The following is a 15,720-nucleotide window of genomic DNA, read 5'->3' on the forward strand; positions in this document are numbered from 1 at the left end:
CAAATAGTTGATGTGTTTTCTCTCCTTTTTTAAGAATGTTTTTATGTACTTAAGGTGCCTTTTTTTTATTATCATCTTCCTCATATCCCCAGTATGGATTTCTTCTTAAAACCTATATTGTTTGGTAAATTAATTGATCATCTAAATTTTAAAGATTCATACATAACAAATGCTATTTCTGGGTGGCTGCCATTAGTTAAATATATAAAGTACATCATAAGCCATGATACTTTTTAACCATGATGTTGTAAAGTTATTTTAAAATCTGTACTTTTGAAGAAAATAATATAAGTGAAAGAACCACTAAGATATAAAATTAATACTTTTATACTTGATGATGTATATTTTAACTGTGCCAAATCAGGAATTGGGACAAGGTAACTATATGGCTGGTTTCTCATCTTTTTTAAGTTTTATTTTATTTTGTTACTGGGGATCAAACCCTATGTACAAACTCTACCACTATGCTACACCCCCAGCTCAAATCTTTTACTTTTAGGAAAAATATCTTTCTAAATTGGATTCTTACAGTAAGGCTTTTCTAAAATCAGTAAATTAGTGGGGAAAGAAAAGAAGTACCTTTAATTTAAAATTTAATGACAGTTTTTCTCTGTGATTTGAGATTATTTAAATATATATGTTTTAATTGTAGATGGACATAATATCTTTATTTTATTTATTTTTATGTGGTGCTGAGGATTGAACCTAGTGCCTCACACATGCTAGGCAGCACTGTGCTATTGAGCTACATACAACCCCAGCCCCATGTTTTGAAATTTTTATAAGTATAGTAATCTGTTTCTAAAATATCATGTTTTCGGAATGATTTTACGTCTAGTGTTTAACAGTGTCTTTTATGTTTAAGAAAGTCTTTTCTTCTTAATTTATTTTTTATTCCAGCTTGTTATATGATAGTAGAATGCATTACAATTCATAATACACATATAGAGCATCATTTTTTGTATCTCTGGTTATACAAAGTATATTTACAACATTTGTGTCTTCATACATGTCCTTTAGGGTATTGATGTCCATCTCATTCCAGCATCTTTTCTACCTCCCCATTCTCCTCCTTATTTTCCCCTTTTGCCCGATCTAGAGTTCGTCTATTCCTCCCATACTCGCCCTCCCTACCCCACAAAGAATCAGCCTCCTTATAACAGAGAAGACATTCAACATTTGGTTTTTTGGGATTGGCTAACTTAACTTAGCATTCTATTCTCCAACTCCATCCATTTACCTGCAGATGCCATGATTTCATTCTCTTTTATTGCTGAGTAATATTCCATTGTGTATATGTACAACAGCTTCTTTATCCTTTTGTCTACTGAAAGGGCATCAGGAATTGGGACAAAGGTAACTATATGGCTGGTTTCTAATCTTTTTTAAGTTTTATTTTAGGTTAGTGTGGGGACTCACTGTTTTGGCCAAACTAGTCTCAAAACTCTTGGGCTCTAGTGATCCTCCCAATTCTGTCTTAGACTCCCTCCCAAGTAGTTGGTGCTACAAGTATGCACCACCAAGCTTAAGGAATTCTTAAATGCATTGTGTGTCATATATCCTTTTATATCTTATTGAAAATTAAAGAAATACAGAAAAACAATGTAGAAAAATACTGCCTATCAGAGCTTTTAACCTGTGTGTGATTTTGTTTGTTTTTGGTTCTGAAAATTGAACCCAGAGCCTCTCAAATGCTGAGTTATATGCCCAGATATGTATGTGTGTGTGTGTGTGTGTGTCCTCACTTATGTAGTAAGCATATATTCAGTCGGACTATGTTCTTGGTGTTTGAAAGTTTTCAAATTCAAGAATATTTATAAAAGGATGAATTTTAGTGAAGGGCATGCATTTATTTTTACAGTGTGCACTATTATAAAACATTTAACCTCTCTTCAACTTTGACACATTTGTTGTCTGATGTGCAATTTGTATACTGTGTTAGAGAATTTTATCACTTGTTATTTCTTATCGATTGTATAGAGTGTTTTCATCCATAAGATCTAAACTACCACTGAACTTTATATTCTGTTTTAAGATTCATCTAAAAATTTTGGAATTCTGGCCTCCTCTTTATTTAAAATTTTTTATATAATTTCAAAACACTAATAATAATTCCATGTCAGTTAACAGGAAATATTTGTAATTGTTCATTCTAACTATATACCTATATTTTAGTACAGGTTTCTATCTTCTATTTATGTACTTGCCTGATCAGACAAATTCCTAAATCACTATTATAAATAGAATGTCAGTAAGTATTTAGTGCCTCTGTCATATAGTTCTGGGTGTTTAGATTTATGCAGAGTAGGAACCTTGGAAAAATACTTTGAAATTGGTGTGTTTATGCTCTGTTTGAAAGGTGTTGCTTAAAAGTTCTTGTGTTAGAAACAATAGCCAAATCATATGTTATTGGTATTGGTAAGTATGGGGCCTTTCAGAGGTAATTAGGTTTAGATGAAGTCATGAAAATAGGGCTCTGAAATGATTAGTGGCTACTAGTATGCTTCTCTATCATAGCTGCCATGCTGTTCCTTTTACTATGTTATGAAGCAGCAAGAAGATAAATGAGCAGAAGCTGATGCCATGGTCTTAGACTTCCCAATGTCCAGAATTGTTAACCAAATAAACTAAGATTCTATGGAAATTCCTGAGCCTTAGGGATGGCATCAGAAAATGGTGGACCGAGATAGTAAAGTACCATAGCTATAGACTTGGAAATAGCGGCAAAAGGATTTCTAACATACTGATTGCATACAGATCTGAAAAATATTTGTTATTCTGTTGCAGATTTGAATGTGGTCTTATAATACCCCTCCAATCCATCATTACTTTTATTTTTTAGCAAAGAAAATCAAGTATTAAGTGTTTGCTTTTAGTGATCAGAGCAGTTTGTGCATTTTTTTTTTTTTTTTAAGAAATCCTAGTCTTTAAGTCTGGTATCATGATTTGTAGGTCTGAAGCGATAAATCTAGATTATTCAAGTTAATGCATTTAATATTACTTAGAGATAGTACTTGAGCAAATTGCTTTAAAATAACACTGATCTTTTATATGTTTTATATGAAAACATGCTTTCTTCATTTCAACTTTTTGACATTATGATGTATCTGATAATGGTATAATGTCCAAATGTGTAAGAAGTAAAACTCAACAACAGAAGAACAACCCAACTTAATATGTTCTTTCTCAGAAGAACATAAAAACAGATGGCCAATAAACACATGAAAAGCTTCTTAGTATTGTAAGAAATGAAAATCAAAAGCACCATGAACTTCCACTTATTAAAATAGCTAAAATTAAAAATAAAAAAGACTAACCAAGAAACAAACCTAAAATCCCTGGAAAATATCAGCATTGGCAAGGATATGGAGAAATTGGAACCTTCATACATTGTTTGTGGGTATGTAAAATGTTGTGGAAAGCCGTTTTCAGCTATTCCTCAAAAAGTTAAATGTGGAATTTACTATATGACTCAGAAATTTCACTCCTAGATATATATCAAAAAGAATTGAAAACAGATTCAAAAAGATACTAATATGCCAGATGTTTATTGTAGCATTTTTATAATAGTCAAAAGGCAGAAAATAACTCAATTGTCTAACAGACAAATGGATAAAATGAGATTTCACATACACCGACACACATCCACACACTTTGGGATGTTACTCAGCTATAAAAAAAAAAATGAAAGTTCTGAGTCAGGCAATGGTGAAACCCTTAAAAATAGTACACTAAGCAAAATAAGCCAGAATCAAACGACAAATATTGTATGATTTCAATTATGTGAAGTATCTAGAATAGGCAAATTCATAGAACCACAAAAGATTAGACTAAGGGGAGAGGATAATTAGGAGTTACTGCTTAATGGACTTAAGTTTTTTTTCTATTTGGAGTGATGAAAAATTTTGGAAACAAATAGTAGTAGTATTATTTAACAGTGAGAAAGTAGCTAGTGCCACTAAATTATGCATTTAAAAATGATAAACCACTTTTTGTCTCTCTTTCTCACCTTCTCTCTCTCTCTTACACCACAATTTAAAAAAGAAGAAGAAGAAAGAAAGAAAGAAATCCACCTGGATACCTGTTCGTATTATAAATTGCCCTCACTTTCATATGGAACATGGAATGGCAAAATCTTAAAAAAGTGACTATGAGGTAGCCCTTCCTCAAGTTCCACTACTTTTTTTTGTCTTGGGAATCAAATTCAAAGAGCATATTTATTGTTCAGTTGTTTTCTATGCAAAAAGCAGCATATAGTTTTTTTTATTTATGTTTTAGTTGTAGTTGGACACAATACCTTTATTTTATTTATTCATTTTTATGTGGTGCTGAGGATCGAACCCGGGGCCTTGCACATGTGAGGCGAGTGCTCTATCACTGAGCCACAATCCCAGCCCACAGCATATAGTTTGAGAGTCAGGTACAACACTATTTAATGTCCATTGACTAGGTAAAAAGGAGAGACCGATGCTTTGAAGAGATAGAAATAGTGTTCATATCCTGAAGAAAAGTTCTGATTAAAAGGTGTACCAGGTAGAGGGAATTTTGTAATGTGCGAAAAGGTAGATTTATCAGTTGATACAGGAACTTGGGCAAATGGCAATATTTTTTTTTCTTTTATATTACTTTATTGTAGTTAAGATGTTTTTGTGATAAAACATTTTTTTGATCTCAAAAATTGTTAGTTGCATTTTATATTTACATTTAACCACTTTTTAACTTTTTTTATTTTAAAACTTAACTATTTATCTGCTAGGATTGCCTGAAATAAACTATTGTAGTCTGGTATAATTAACAAATAAAAAATTCCCACAGTTTTTGCAGGCCAAAAGTTCAGGATCAAGACAGCTTCAAGGTTGGTTTCTGGTGTAGAGATTCTTCCTGGTTTACAAACAACTGCCTTCTTCTTTTGTCCTAGCATATCCGTTCTACTCTGTCATTGTGTTGGGAGTTGGGGGAGTTTGGCTCTCTTACTGTCTTCTAATTGTACCCGTTTTAGTCAGTTTTCAGATTGGGGTCCAACTCTTTTGACTTCTTTGGTTCTTAATTACCTCCTTAAGAATCCTTAAGAGAAATATAGCATTGTTATGGTTTGAACCTTAAGTGACCCCAAAGGCACATGGGCTGAATACTAGTTTCCAGCCTGTGGTGCTGTTGGAAGGTGGTGGAACCTTTGGTGGTGAGGGGCAATGGAAGGAACATAGGTCATTGGGAGTGTGCCCTTGAAGTAAATATTGGAACTCTGGCCTCTTTCTTTGCTTTCCAGTCACCATGAGCTAAGCAGTTCCTGTTCCATCATGCATTCCTCACCATGATATTGATTTGCCTTTGTCACAGGCTCAAAGTGACAAAGCCAAGTGACCATAGACTGAAATCACAGAAACTGAATCAAAATAAATCTTTTCCCTTATAAATTGTTCAAGGATTTTGTCACAGATATAGGAAGCTGACTGACATAGGCAACAACATGAATTTTGGGAATGGAAAGGAATGTAATTGAGTCCATAGCAGTTACCAACAAAGTAAAAATGTATAGATCAATTATTGTAAAACAAACACCTTTATAACCATTGTTCTGATCAAGGCATAGAACATTACCAAGCACCCCAGAAAATTTCCCAGTTCTACTTTCTCAATCATCATCACTTTTCTTCTACTTAGAAATAATTGCTGACCAAATTTTTACATCAATAATTATTTTTTGCTTTGCTGTAGTTTTGCCATTTAAATTTGCACATGTACTGAGCAGTATCTGTAAGATCAACTTTATTTCTCTCTTTTTTCATTCTGGTTATTGGTTATTTGTGTCTTCCTGGGTTTTGTTTTGGTTTTGTTTCCTGTCAAGATTTTTAATCTGTTTTACTCATCTTTTCAAAAAAGAAAATTTTGGTTTTATCAGTCTTCCTTATTGGATGTTTGTTTTGTACTTTATTTCTGTAGTTCTTTTTCTAATTTCTTGAGGGTGGAGTGTTTGTTCATTGTTTTCCCATCTTTTCTAAATATGTGCATTAAAGACTTTACATTTCCCATATTTCTTTAGCTATATTCTGCAAATTTTTGATATGTAGTACTTTTGTTAACAGTTGATTTTATGGGGATATTTATAAGTAATTTTTGTCATTTACTGATTCTTTTGAGTTTTCTTCATGTTAGTGTCTTATGTGCTTAGTTTTCTTTGATTTTGTGCTGTGACCTGTATTTGAAAACTTAATCATGTTCTTTTTCCAGAGAGGATTTGTTTTCTGCAAGTGCTTGCTGACAAGAGAAGTTTGATTATCTCTGATTGCCTTATCACCACTATGATTTGAGATTTTTTCTGAGCCACATTGATTATTTAAAGCTGGACTGCCAACCATATAAAAACTGATTAACTTCTGGGTCATTCTTGCTCTTAGGGTACAGCCTTTTGGAAATCTAACCCAATTAAAAGAGTTTATCATGGTCTTTATCTTTGGTGGACTCTAGATTTGGACTCCAGAATAGATTTCTGGAGAAGTGACAATTGCTTGTCTTTCAACCTCACAGCAAAAAGTAACTGATAGTGCTTTGCTTATTTATCTTTCTGTGTTTCTTAACTTTTATTTCCTGGCTCAATAATTGCTATATGTCTTAGTAGCTTTGGGCTTAAAAATACCACCACCTAAAATATGTTTTATGGAGATTTTTTTCATTGTCATGGGGGTAGTGGTGGTCTGAAATATACAGGAAGCAAAAAACTCCTTCATGATATTCTTGGAAACATTTGTTTACATATGTCTTTTCAACAGGGTGGTCTTTTATTGTTTGTAATTCAGTTAATGGTAGTGTCAGCTAATGGTAGTGTCTGATATATAATAAGCATATAGAAATTGGTGGTTTGGGCATGGATTAAAAAAAAAAAACCTGTAGAAAAATGAGGCTAAAAGGATACTTGTTTTATTTCTTGTAATATTTTAAGTAATAAAATTCAGTGTTATTATTATTGGTAATGGAAAATTGTGGAGTAATCTTGTAATAACAACTTAGTATCTCTTAAATGTTATGTACATAAGATTAATTTAAAATTATATATAGGATAGATTGTTATTTCATCAGGGTGCTTGGTATCAGTATTTTATGCTATGGCAACTTTCAGATTGTGGTCCACAGCATTACCAGGGAAGTTATTAGAAATGCAAATTCTTTGGTCCTATCTCAGATCTTTTGAGTCAGAAACTATGAAGGTGATTTAATATTCTGTGTTTTAAAAATTCTCAGTGGGATTTTGATGCATGTAGAAATATTTGAGCTACTATGATATAATAAAAACAATATGATTTTGATGTAGGATCCTTAAAAGCTAAACATTAGCTAAACATTATTTATCTTTCTGTGATAATATTCTTGGAAAATATGTAACGTAGTGCCAGACTTCCATCTTTTTTTTTTTTTTTTAGAATTGTAAGTCTTAAAAACCTGTAGTAAAGGATAATGGAACAGAGTTATGACCTTGAGTAGTTCATTGAAAAATAAAAACTTGTCTTGTGTTACCCAGGAAAATGATGTGATTGCTTACTTATTCTGGTTAAATGCTATTACTAGCTTACATTTGTCTTGCAGTATTGCCAGAGGAGTGGATTGTTTAGGATCCAACTTAGAACTAAGTTCTTTGGGTTTTCATTGTTTGAAAGGAAATAATTTACACATACCAATATGATAGAAGTTCTTTATGTAATTGCAGAAATGGTTTTATTGTCTGTTTCTCCTAGTTAATAATTGATTTTTTTTTTTGTTTGTTTGTTTGTTTTTTGGTACTGGGGATTGAACTTGGGGGCGCTCAACCACTGAGCCATGTCTCCAGCTCCTTTTTTGTATTTTATTTAGAGACAGTGTGTTGCTGAGGTGCTAAGTTTCTCCCTAAGTTGTTGGGGCTGGCTTTGAACTCTGGATCCTCTTGCTTCAGCCTCCTGAGCCACTGGGATTACAAGTGTGCACCACTGTGCCTGGAAATGTTGATGTTTTTAAATGAGGTACAAGATTCTTAATGTTATACGAAAGTGTTAACATTAACCTTTTTAAAAAATTTTTTTAGTTGTCAATGGACTTTATTGATATGAGATACTGAGAATTGAAGCCAGTGCCTCACATATGCTAGGCAAACACTCTGCCATGGAGCCACAACCCCAACCCCAACCTTTTAAAAAAAAAATATATATATATATATATATATATATAAATATATATATATATAAAATCTGTAAATGGACACAATATCTTTAGTTTTATATATATATTTTAAATGTGGTGCTGAGGATTGAACCCAGTGCCTTCCACATATGATGTGAGCACTCTACCACTGAACTACAACCTCATCCCCCTTAACCTTTTTTTTTTTTTTTTAAAGCTTCAAATAGTGCTTGATCATTCAAATTTGTTTCCCTAATTCCTTGAGGGCCATAGGACAAAGAATTTTAGTTCTTTCTTTTATTAAAAAATTGAGTGCTGGCAGTTGAACCCAGAGCCTCTTATAAGCTAAGCACCCACTCTACCACTGAATTCTCTACCTTTATCCCTTTAGCAAATTGTTTTAATCCAGGATTTAAAAATCATCTGTTCATAATTGTCAATCTTATATAAAAGGGCATATTTTAAATCTTTGGCATCATTTTTTTTTATTTAACTGCATAGCATTCTTGAAGGCAAAAGTGATTAACTGTTAAATTTATATTTAATATTTTTTATCTTAAAAAAAAAAAAAGCAGAGCCAAGTGTGGTGGCACATACCTGTAACTTAGTTGCTCTAAGCAGGAGGTTGAGGAAGGAGGATGGCATGTTCCAAGTAAGCCTTAACAATTTAGTGAGACCCTGTCTCAAATTTAAAAAGGGCTGGGAATATAGCTTAATGGCAAAATGCCCCTGGGTTTGTTTAATCCCTGATACTCCCTCCCCCGAAAAACCCTGTAATTTAGTATACCTCACGCATATATACAAACACTTAAGCACACCTCTTGTAATATTGTTTAATTCTTTGGTAACCTGTTGTATTCAACACTTGTTTAAATAATTAGTAAAGTTCCCTGAATCATAGGCTATGGAATGTTTTTAGTATGATAGGGGTAAAAAGAGAAATTTGAATAGTAGGTGACATTAGGCACTGAGATCACCAAAAAACTGAATGTTCCTGTGACAAGTTTAGTTTAACAGTATATCTTCTTGTAAACTCACTGTGAATGTGAATTAGTTGCAGTATGAATCTCTCACTGAATTAAGTGACCTACTAATATTTTCGGACTTGTAAAAAAATTCGTACTTGGAATTATTTTTTGTTAAAATTATCCTTAAGTTTTCATTTGGATATACAGCACTTTTTGTAGTGTGAAATTTAAAATTATTTAGTTTTTTTTAGATGGAAAGTGGAATTTCATAAACATACTTGATGAACATAGTTAACAAAATTTTAGATGAAAAGGCAAATAAATATTTTAAAGCATTTTTAAATGTGAATTCTGTGATAAGAAAGGGGTAGACTTCTATAATTTATCACAAAGATAAGTTATGTTTCATTACTTATGTAAAGTAGAGTTCTTTGTTTAGTTTCTTATAGTGCTTCGGCAAATTGTGTAGTTCCATTGATTGGTTCCATGCAATGGAAATCTGACCTTTAGCAGATGTTTGATAAATTGCCAGCACAGCATGATCACCCAACTAGACAGTTTCCTCTTTGTTATTTGACAGGCCCTTCATGGTTTAGTAAAATGACAAAGAAATGCTCAAATTTTTATTTGTAATATCAAAAGATTTGTAAATTAATAACTCATTGAAAAATATTGATAAAATTATGTTTTTTGTCCAAATCATGGATTGAATTCAAGTAATTTAAAAATACAGTATTAAAAAATTTGAAGAAAATTTTAAATGTTGAATGAATACTATTTTGAGAGTAAAATATTATTTATTGAAATTGTTATTTAGGCTTGATGTGTTTCCCCCAACACCCATTATATTTGCCTTGTACAATTTAAACATTATTTCAGGTTAATCTTATTTTAATGTTTTTAATAAGTATCTAATTTAGTTGTAAGTATGTATTTAAAAATATAGATTTCTTAATAGTGATTGTATGCACCCCAGGGCAATTAACCTATATGGAACTTGAATTCATGTTAAAGCCTATAATCTGAAATACAGTATTTTTTAGACATGTAATGGGTTCAGCCTCAGACTTGTGGGAATTCAGCAAGAACACTGTAGGCTCTGTTTTAGTCAACTTCATAGATTGAGTGTACAGGAAAGGGGGAAAGGAGTGCCTTAATTTTTTCGATGTAAATGATGAGTCAGCAGTACCAGCAGTTCTCAGACTGGATGTTTTTCTGATTTTCCATAGAGCATTGCAGTTCTTTTTCATTGTGTTCTATATGGAATGAAAGATTAACAATTACTAATAAGGCATTATGTAAAATTGTGGATGTGTAACCGATGTGATTCTGCAATCTGCATTTGGGGTAAAATTGGGAGTTCATAACCCACTTCAATCTAATGTATGAAATATGTCAAGAGCTTTGTAATGTTGTGAACAACCAATAAAAAAAAAAGAAAAATTTAAATATTATAATCTTACATGGTTTTGTAGCCATTTTGTAAGTCTTAATGCTTATATACTAAATTAATTTCTAAGGTTTATGATTTGTAAAATGTTGCTGTGCATATCACCTTTAAAAAAATAAAAAAGATTTTTTTGTGTGTACTGGAAATTGAAAAGAGTGTGTGTTGGAGGGTGCTTTACCACTCATCTATATCCCCATCCCTTTTATTGTTTTGAGAGTCTTGCTTAATTCCCACGCTGAGCTGAACTTGGGATACATCAAATTAGCCTTTTAAGTTGCAGGGATTACAGGCATGTGCACCTGGGCCAAAAAAGGTGTTTATAAACATCATTTTCAGTATCAGGAGTTTAAGAATATGCTAAACTAAAATTTAAAGATCAAACACCCTTTGATACAGGTTTGCTAAATTCACATGGATCATACTAATTTATAAAAGGTTTAGATTGACAATTACTATGCTAGTAATGTTATCACATCATAATGACACTTTTAAATTAGTACTTTCTCTTAAAAGTCACATACAAGATTTTATGACATGGGAAGGAACATGTAATTTAGAGGATTGCTGGCTTTTAAAGATAATGGATAGATATGACTCCCAACATTGAAAAGAAACAAAGAAATAGATATGGCACTAAAAATTATAACTCTGAACTGTATGTATCTAATCTGTACTTGTGATGGTATGTACTAATAGTAAAGTCATTTTATATAAAGAAAAATTACATTCTTAAGTGAGGTTTTCTAAGTAACCATGTTTTTACGCACAGTCTTGCTGTTGCATGTTTACAATATCTTAAGAGGATATTAAATTTAGAGTAGGCAGCAGCACATAATGCAAAAATGCATTTAATTAAATTCATTCTTCAGGTCTTGTCAGGCCAACTTGTGTTTGCTAACTCATTCAACAAAACTGATTTTTTTCCTTCTCGTTTTGGAATAATTTAATTATATATATTTTGATCGGCTTTCTTGTGTTTAGGTGGTTCTTGTTTTTTATTATTATTATTTTAGTTGCAGTTGGACTCAACACCTTTATTTTATTTATTTTTATGTGGTGCTGAGGATGGAACCCAGGATGCTAGGCAAGCGCTCTACTGCTGAGCCATAAACCCAGCCCCTCTTCTTGTATTTTTAAGTACTAGAATCACACTCATATTTTGGGCAGAGTACTTGCATTATTTAAGTCATGAGAAAATTATGTAGAAACAAAATCTAGTCTTATGATCTTATTTGGCTTGCGATCTCTAAATTGAATTTTTTTAGTATCACTAAGAATTAAATGCACTTTTTGTAGTTAAAGAGAAACTGTTCACAGAGTTAAGCAAAAATTTCTTATTTTTTAATAATTTTTAAAGAATATATAGTATTCATAGTACATATATATACCCTCTCCTTGAGTGGTACAGGGAACTGAACTATGAGCCCAGTTCCCCCACACCCTTTTAAATGTTTAAGTCTTGATGTTACTAGAGATGAGATCTTTTGGCAGGGAAATTATTAGAAATGAGGCCAAACTGAATTATTGGGAGCATACACAAGGCAAGAGTATATCTGAAACTCCTATTGAAGGGAGACAATACTGATCAAAAGGAGATAATAAGCTGCTACTGGAACAAAAGAAGTGTGCTAGCTTTTTATATTAACTTGCTGGAGTGGCCTAGGATTATTATTAATTTTTTATGTCTTGTTAATCTAATAGTATCCTTATTCTACCCTCAAACTCGACTGAGGCTTGGCTAGATAGTGGATATAGAATTCTGGAGTAAAGATTGGAAATTATTTTTCTTCAGAAATTTCCAGGTATTGATATGCATCTTTTAGATTCGGATCTTAGTTTTGAAAAGTCAGATGATATTCTCCTTTTTGCTGTTTTATATGAAAGAAGTTGGTGGGATCTTTTCTTGTCTGCTTTGGAAAGGTCACAATAATGCCCTTAGATGTACAATGTCTTTCATTCATTGTTTTTAGCTATTGGGAGTTGCTTTTTTTAGTTTGGCAATTTATGAGTTTGACTTCTGGAAATTTTTCTAAATTCTAAATTTCACTACTTTCTGAATTATTCATTCATTCATTCATTGCTCTTTTCTGAAATGTTTGTGACCAGATAGTAAATCATACTTTCTCTTATTCTTTTTGTTCTACTTATTGAGCAAAATTTTCTGCCTCATTTTCTAAACCTTCTATTGTGGTTTTCATTTTTCTATCAACATTTAGTTTCCTAAAACCCTTTTTTGTTCTCCAAATGGTCATACACACACACACACACACACACAGAGTTTAGTTGTAGATAGTCACAATACCTTTATTTTGTTTGTTTTTTGGTGGTGCTGGGGATTGAAACCAGTGCATTTGAGACAGGCACTCTACCAACTGAGCTATATCCCCAGCCCAATACCTTTATTTTATTTGTTTTTATTTCTCTGTAGTGCCGGGGATTGACCCCAGTGCCTCACGCATGCTAGGCAAGTGCTCTATCACCGAGCCACAACCCTGACCCCAAATGATCATTTTTAAAAATATATTTTGGTTTTTAGTTGTAATTGGACACAATACCTTTGTTTTATTTATTTTAATGTGGTGCTGAGGATCGAACCCAGTGCCTCACTAAGTGAGGCGCTCTACCACTGAGCCACAATCCCAGCCCCAAATGGTCATTTTTTGATGATGACTTTTCTGGTTTTGTTACTTCTTAGAGAATATTAATATTAGTTTTCTTCATTTGTTTCCCCTCTCCTTTGTTTTCTTCCAGTCACATTTTTTCTCTATGTGTGTTTTAATTTCTATTGTTTTATTTTTAATGTTTTCTTCACATGAAATATCTGGTAATTCTCATTATTAATATTTAATAGGTAACAGTAAAAAAGCAATTTGGGAACTCGGAGCATGTGATGATGAACGTAAATTTAATCTTATGTATTTGAAATCAAGTGATTTCCTTAGAAAATCTAATGTCTTTGTATTTAGCTCTTTTAGCTTAAACTGGTCAGATTTCCCAGAGAAATCGACCTTTTTCTTGCTTGACTTTCCAAGTTTCTACCATTGAAGAAAGAAGACTGGGAGTGGAGGGGAGGGTCTTGTCATAGACTTATTTTATTAGAAAACTTTCACCTAGTCTTCCTGTTTCAGTAATAATCTCTGTCCTTGACCTGATTTAATAGGCTTCTGAATTCAGAGAACTGCTGTTAACCTTCTCTAAGAAATAAATTTCTACCAAAATGAGAGAGGAAGTGTTGTTAGGCTGAAAGTAAGAAAGAGATTATTGAGTCTGGCCGCTGCTAAGGCAAACTACTGTTAATTTTTCTGTTGGCCTAATTTACCCACAATTAACTTTTGAGCCTTTGGGGGCCTGTCTGTTATAAATTGAAGAGTTTGTCAGCGTTCCTCATCCACAGTTTAGATTTATTTCATTAAGCCAGCTACCACTATTATTTCTGTTATTTTAATATTGGCCTATTCTGTTCATTTTCTTATTTGTCACATCTTGGAATCCTCATCATGTTAATATTATTCTTAACTTTGAGTCCTATGTTCATTTCATAGTCTTGAGTTTTGTATCATTTGAGTAAAGCATAAGAGATCAGTGGCATATATTTGAAGTTATTCTGTTTTATTTTAGTTTTTAGTTAATGTTATGAGTTATGGTTGTTTATCCACCTGTGATTATCTAATTGTGCTCTTTTTAATGGGAGCTTACATTTTATCATTTTACTCCTCACATATTCAGAATCTTACCCTACAAATTTTGCTTTTAAAAAAGTCTAGTGTATTATTCACACTAGCTTATAACACTAAGAAGAAATGTATTGATAGTGAAAATTTAGCATTGATTGTAGTTAAATAAAATTTACTCTTGGATAACCTTTTTCTCAATGCTTTCAAGTCTTCTTGCAAATAATCATTGTGGACTTTTGGTAGGTTAGTATTAATGGATCAGTAGGAGCCTTTAAGACTTCTTTTATGTATATTTTCTAGAAAATATTCTTTTCAGTTGGTCATGGTGGCACATGACACAGTTTTAATTACTTGGCTGAGGTAGGAGGATCATCAGTTTGAAGCCAGCCTGGGAAAAATAAAATAGGACTGGGGATATAGCTCAGTGGTAGATTGCTTGCCTAATTGGTGCAAGGCCCTGGGTTCCATTCCTAGTACTAGAAAAGAAAAAGGAAACATCATTTTTGTTTCCAAAAACAATTCATTTTAGAGATTGTTTTTATTTTCTGTGCTGTTTTAAACATATTGAAAGTGCATGCCTAATTCAGGCCTTTGATTATTTAGACTTTGTAGACAAAATCTAATTTAGAAATTGGCTAGGTATTCCCTTGCTGTCTTCTTTTCTCATTTCAACTTCATTTACTTTTTAACTATGTTTCTTTACCTTTTCCAGTTTTCTACTCAATTCTCCTTGGTGGAGAAGATGGATGCAAAGCAGGAGGTGTGAGTAGTTCTTTATTCTCTCTGCATCTGTTAATATTACATCATCTTTCCCATGTAATATTCCTGTTTCTTCTTAGTTCATCCTCTTACATTTATGCAGCCAGTGGACCTATATGATTTTCCTTTTTTGGTTTATGAAATTTAGTTTATTCTGGCAATGTTCTTAGAAGATTTATAGTAATTTGTGAACATTCTTATGTTTTCCTCTTTCCATATGTTCTTTTTAAAATCTGATATCAGAAAACTGTTATCCACATTGTTTCATTCACTCATCCCTTTCATTTATTTAGTCCACCAATATTTAATAAGTTCCTAATAAATCACATTGGAAAATCAATTTTGATAATATCTCACTTTTATTATTAGGGTTCATACTTTATAGGAAATATAGGAAATATCACCTCCCATTTCTGTTAGAATTAATCACATCTATATAATTTAAAACTGTAACTTTTGCTTTGTTATTTCCTATCCATATTATAAAGAAGTGTTTTCTTTTGGAGGTATGTGTGGTATAAAAGTAGACTCAGGCTTGAGTTCTGGATCTACCGTATGTTGAGTATGTAATATTGGGTTAATCACATCATCTTTCTGGGTCATAGAGCGCTCTCTGTAAAAAAATACTTAAGAACTTACTTACTGGATTGAACTGAGAAAGTTGATGATAAAAATGAAATGAGAGAATATAAATACATATACTGTATGAACTTACATTTAAAAT

General features: G+C 32.3%; 1 protein-coding gene across 9 annotated transcripts in view; it reads left to right on the forward strand.

The window, feature by feature from the left end:
- Window positions 1–15,720, forward strand: part of Jmjd1c (jumonji domain containing 1C) — a 280,879-nt gene that overhangs the window by 67,956 nt on the left and 197,203 nt on the right. For 5 of the 9 annotated variants that reach the window (XM_040273600.2, XM_040273601.2, XM_040273602.2 and 2 more), the window contains exon 2: window positions 14,950–14,997. The exons of 3 other annotated variants lie outside the window; for them this stretch is intronic. In XM_040273600.2, the coding sequence (XP_040129534.2) occupies window positions 14,950–14,997 (48 nt within the window). Of the gene's footprint in view, window positions 1–14,949; window positions 15,000–15,720 lie in introns of those variants that run through there. One more of the 9 variants, XM_040273604.2, reaches the window with a different exon arrangement.

The sequence above is a fragment of the Ictidomys tridecemlineatus genome, chromosome 1 (assembly GCF_052094955.1).
Source record: "Ictidomys tridecemlineatus isolate mIctTri1 chromosome 1, mIctTri1.hap1, whole genome shotgun sequence".
Lineage (NCBI taxonomy): Eukaryota > Metazoa > Chordata > Mammalia > Rodentia > Sciuridae > Ictidomys > Ictidomys tridecemlineatus.